This window comes from Mandrillus leucophaeus, unplaced genomic scaffold (genome assembly GCF_000951045.1).
Source record: "Mandrillus leucophaeus isolate KB7577 unplaced genomic scaffold, Mleu.le_1.0 Scaffold164, whole genome shotgun sequence".
In the NCBI taxonomy this organism is placed as follows: domain Eukaryota; kingdom Metazoa; phylum Chordata; class Mammalia; order Primates; family Cercopithecidae; genus Mandrillus; species Mandrillus leucophaeus.
The window spans coordinates 975,003-979,527 of record NW_012101632.1 but is presented as its reverse complement, the minus strand read 5'-3'; the positions used below and the strand labels follow the sequence as shown (position 1 = coordinate 979,527).

Here is a 4,525-nt window from a genome sequence, read left to right as displayed (position 1 = left end):
CAGGCTGGAGTGCGCTGGCGCAATCTCGGCTCATGGCAAACTCCGCCTCCTGAGTTCAAGCAATTCTCCTGCCTCAGCCTCCCGAGTAGCTGGGACTACAGGTGCACTACTGTGCCTGGCTAATTTTTGTATTTTTAGTAGAGACGGGGTTTTGCCATGTTGGCCAGGCTGGTCTCGAACTCCTGACCTCAGGTGATCTGCCCGCCTCGTCCTCCTAAAGTATTACAGTGATTACAGGCGTGAACCATTGCACCTGGCCAGTCATTTTTGTATTTTTAGTAGAGACGGGGTTTCGTCATGTTGGCCAGGCTGTTCTTGAACTCCCGACCTCAAGTGATCCGCCTGCCTCAGCCTCCCAAAGTGCTGGGGTTACAGGCATGAGCCACTGTACCCGGCCCAACAGAGACTTTTAAAGGCCCCCTGCTTCCTTGGTCCATGAACAGCCCCTCATGCCCTGGTACTCACAGTCGGCAGGCTCAGGTGGGGCTCTGAGGCTGGTGCTGGCACCATGAGAAATGGCGTCGCTGGTCAAGTGGGCCAGCAGGGTTATGGAATGGAGAAGTCCACTGATGTCTGCCAGGATTGGAAAGGAAGTTTCTCAGGTCTGGTTGATGGTGTCACTTTCATACCCTTTCCTCCCCTATTTTATGAGTTGTCTACACGCCTTTCTTGATGCAGAGGAACCTGTCACCATTTCTGCATTCAGGTGCTTCTCAACCCTGTCCAGCTGTCACGAATGACAGAGACTATCCTTGGCCATTCTTACCTTCCGGGCAGGCCAGATACTGGCTCCAGCTTTTCTCCAGTTGTTCAATGCAGCTGGAAATGGACGTGACCGTGGAGAGGAGGTGATCTGTGAGAGGGAACACAGGGTAAGGTCACAGCAAGTTCTCATAGCTGGCTTCATCCTCGTTAATTAAGCACTGAATAGAGGAGCTTACCTAGTGGGTAAGCTTCCTGCCTAGATGTGAAGTTCATGAGTAATCACCTCTTGACTCAGACCACAGTTTTTTCCTTAGAGAAACACAGAATTGTCTGCTCCTGGTGGATGTTTTATCAGTGTGACCCACTGTCTAAAGCAGTGGCTATCGGCCAGGCGCGGTGGCTCACGCCTGTAATCCCAGCACTTCGGGAGGCCGAGGTGGGCAGATCACGAGGTCAGGAGATCGAGACCATCCTGGCTAACACGGTGAAACCCTGTTTCTACTAAAAGTACAAAAAATCAGCGGGGCGTGATGGCTCGTGCCTGCAGTCCCAGCTACTTGGAAGGCTGAGGCAGGAGAATGGCGTGAACCCAGGAGACAGAGCTTGCAGTGAGCCAAGATCGCGCCACTGTACTCCAGCCTGGGCAACAGTGCATGGCTCTGTCTCAAAGAAAAAAAAAAAAAAAGCAGTGGCTATCACACCTGGGGGCTTTAGAAAATACTACTGCTGGGCCTGGTGCGGTGGCTCACGCCTGTAATCCCAGCACTTTGGGAGGCCAAGGTGGATGGATAACCTGAGCCCAGGTCTTCAAGACCAGTCTGAGCAACAAACCCCAACCAAAAACTAGCTGGGCGTGGTGTTGCGTGCCTATAGTCCCAGCTACTTGGGAGACTGAGTGGGGAGGATTGTGTGAGCCCAGGAAGTGGAGGTTGCAGTGACCCACCGCACTGCACTCCAGCCTGGGCAACAGAGTAAGACCCTATCTCAAAAAGAAAAAAAAAAAAAAAAAGAAAATACTAATGTACAGGTTCTAATGCACAGAGTTTCCAAATGTAACTGATCTAGGATGGGGCCTGGGCACCTGTAAGCTAATGCTGACATGCTGTGGGGCTGAGGGCCCCTGAGCTAAGTCTCACATGAGATTCACCACCAACAGAGGGTCAGGCTGTAAGCACCTGGCCCCTGCCAGCCGGGCAGTTGCAAGTGTACCTGCAGAGCCAGCGCAGCTGATGAGAGGAGGTTCTTCAAGCTGGTTCAGGGCGTCTTGTATCACCTGCTCCGCAGCCTTCCTGGACCCCACCAGAAGCATTTTTCGTTGGTCTTTGGCAAGCTGGCACATAGATTCCTAAAAACGGTCCAGGGAGGTGAGAGTCTGCCCTAGACTCCATAATGAACCTGAGCGGCATGACCTGGCTGGGGCTCCTAGCATCTTAGCTCAAGTCACGGCCAATGAGGTCCAAACCAGTAAGCCTGAGACAGAGAAAGGCGCCTTAACTGTGTGCACGGGGTGTGTGGCTGCCCACGGAGGCTGCAGGGATGGATCACTGCACCCCGTTCTCATGGCTGGGAGGGAATGCCAAACTTCCCTTCTCATACAAAAAAGACAGCGCTCTGCTTTCCCTCATGCACTCTGCAGGCAGTGCAGGGCCTGCTGGCATCACACCTACAGAATGTCTGCACAATTGGGCCAAGGCCCCAAACTCCTTCTCAGCAGCCCCGGGGTCCTCCTGGCCTCCGTGCATGCGCAGAGGCCCTCAGTGGGAGTTCACAGGCGCTTGCTTGTGTCTGTGTCTGTGACTTGCCTCTGTGCTGGCCAGTTTGAGCTGAGTGTCCTGCAGTTCTTTCTGAAGAGTGGATAATTCCTCGTCTCTATGAGCTGCACCACTCACCAGGCTGTCCCGCTCCTTCTCTAGCTCGGCGATCTGGGCTGCCCAGTTTGCTTCTGACTGCAAAGGTGACCACAAGGAAGGAGGGAGACACTGGTTGAGTTAAACAGTCCCTATTTCTCAGAGGTCCAACCCATCACCTGGCTACAAGGACTGGGAAAGTGATAGCTCTTTAACCTGTCACTCTGATTCCCTCTCGCACTGATTATAGCTGGGGCTGACTTGGCCAGGTTAAGGATGGTGGATGACAGCAATGCCAAAGCCAGGGGTGGGGCAAGAAAGGAGGCCGGGAGTGGAGGCTCATGCCTGTAGTCCCAGCACTTTAGGAGGCTGAGGTGAGAGGATCACTTGAGCCCTGGAGTTTGAGACCAGCCTGGACAACATAGTGAAACCTTGTTTTTACCAAAGAAAATACAAAAATTATCTGGGCGTAGTGGCTTGTGCCTGTAGTCTCAGTTACTTCGGGGGAGCTAAGTGGGGAGAATCACCCGAGCCCAGGGAGGTGGAGGCTGCAGCGAGCTGAGATCACACTACTGCATTCCAGCCTGGGTGACAGAAGAAGACCCCATCTCAACAAAAAAGAGAAAGGCAGTATTTACCTGGGCAGAAGTTTCCAGGCTGCCTTGGAGAACCTGAAGCTCCCGTTGGCTTGTGGCGAGTTCTTGCTTCAAGCTCTCTAGAACTTCCAGCTGTTCTTGAGTCTGAAAGAGAAGAAAAATAGAGGGACTCTGATCTGGGTGGTAGTGACAAAGAATATAAAAACGTAAACATGTCCCAAGCGATCAATAAGAGATCTGTAAACTCTACTGTATGTAAGTTACACCACCCAAAAAAGTGCAGGGTGTGGGAGGAGGAGGTGAGACCCCAGAGTGTACTGAAAATGTGGAATGTCAAGGAAGGAATTTTTATTATTTATTTATTTATTTTTGAGACAGAGTCTCACTCTTGTCGTCCAGGCTGGAGCGCAGTGGTGCAATCTCGGCTCACGGCAACCTTTACCTCCCAGGTTCAAGCAATTCTCATGCCTCAGACTCCCAAGTAGCTGGGACTACAGGCGCCCACCACCCCGCCTGGCTAATCTTCATATTTTTGGTAGAGACGGGGTTTCACCCTGTTGGCTAGGCTGGTCTCGAACCCCTGACCTCAGGCGATCCTCCGGCCTTGGCTTCCCAAGGTGCTTGGATTACAAGTGTGAGCCACTGTGCCTGGCCTCCAGGAAGGAATTTTAGAAACATTTCCCAAATGTCATGCTTAAGTCCGTAATACTAAAGGCAAACTGGGTCTTAGATTCAGGCATCCCAACAGCTGGTATATGGCTGAACTACAGCACCTCGCCATTCCCAGATGACTCTCTTTCTTTGATTTCTTGATGGTGTTTGTCAAAGAGTGGGTTGTGACTCCTTAGTAAGAATGCACAGCTAACATTTAAAAAAATGGATTAAATAGAACAGAGAATAGCCAAATGAATTCACGTAGTAAGGATAAGTATTGCTTGGTGAACCTTACTTGTATTTCCATGAGATAGATGTAGTTTTTTATGTGGGGTCACAGAAACGTGTGAAAGTCACTCCTCTAAATCTAGGACATTTGGTTTGATCTGTCCCATATCTCTAACTCCACCTCTAAGCCTCCAATCTGCCTGTTGGTCCTGCCCCAACACAGTGGTGTTCTCTGTTTTTTTTTTTTTTTGAGATGGAGTCCCGCTCTGTTGTCCAGGCTGGAGCACAGTGACATGATCTCAGCTCACGCAACCTCTGCCTCCTGGATTCAAGCGATTCTCCTGCCTCAGACTCTCAAGTAGCTGGACTACAGGCATGAGCCACCATGCCCGGCTGATTTTTTGTATTTTTAGTAGAGATGGGGTTTCACCATGTTGGTCAGTCTGGTCTTGAACTCCTGACCTGAGGTGATCTGCCCGCCTCAGGTTCCCAAAG

The 4,525-nt window shown here is 51.3% G+C and overlaps 1 protein-coding gene across 1 annotated transcript in view; it reads right to left on the bottom strand.

The window, feature by feature from the left end:
- Positions 1-4,525, bottom strand: part of HIP1 (huntingtin interacting protein 1) — a 116,931-nt gene that overhangs the window by 30,223 nt on the left and 82,183 nt on the right. Inside the window, exons 19-23 of the mRNA XM_011976355.1 lie at positions 3,191-3,292; positions 2,508-2,651; positions 1,915-2,050; positions 767-853; positions 466-573 (exon numbers count right to left, since the gene is read on the bottom strand). Of these exons, the coding sequence (XP_011831745.1) occupies positions 466-573; positions 767-853; positions 1,915-2,050; positions 2,508-2,651; positions 3,191-3,292 (577 nt within the window). The remainder of the gene's footprint in view (positions 1-465; positions 574-766; positions 854-1,914; positions 2,051-2,507; positions 2,652-3,190; positions 3,293-4,525) is intronic.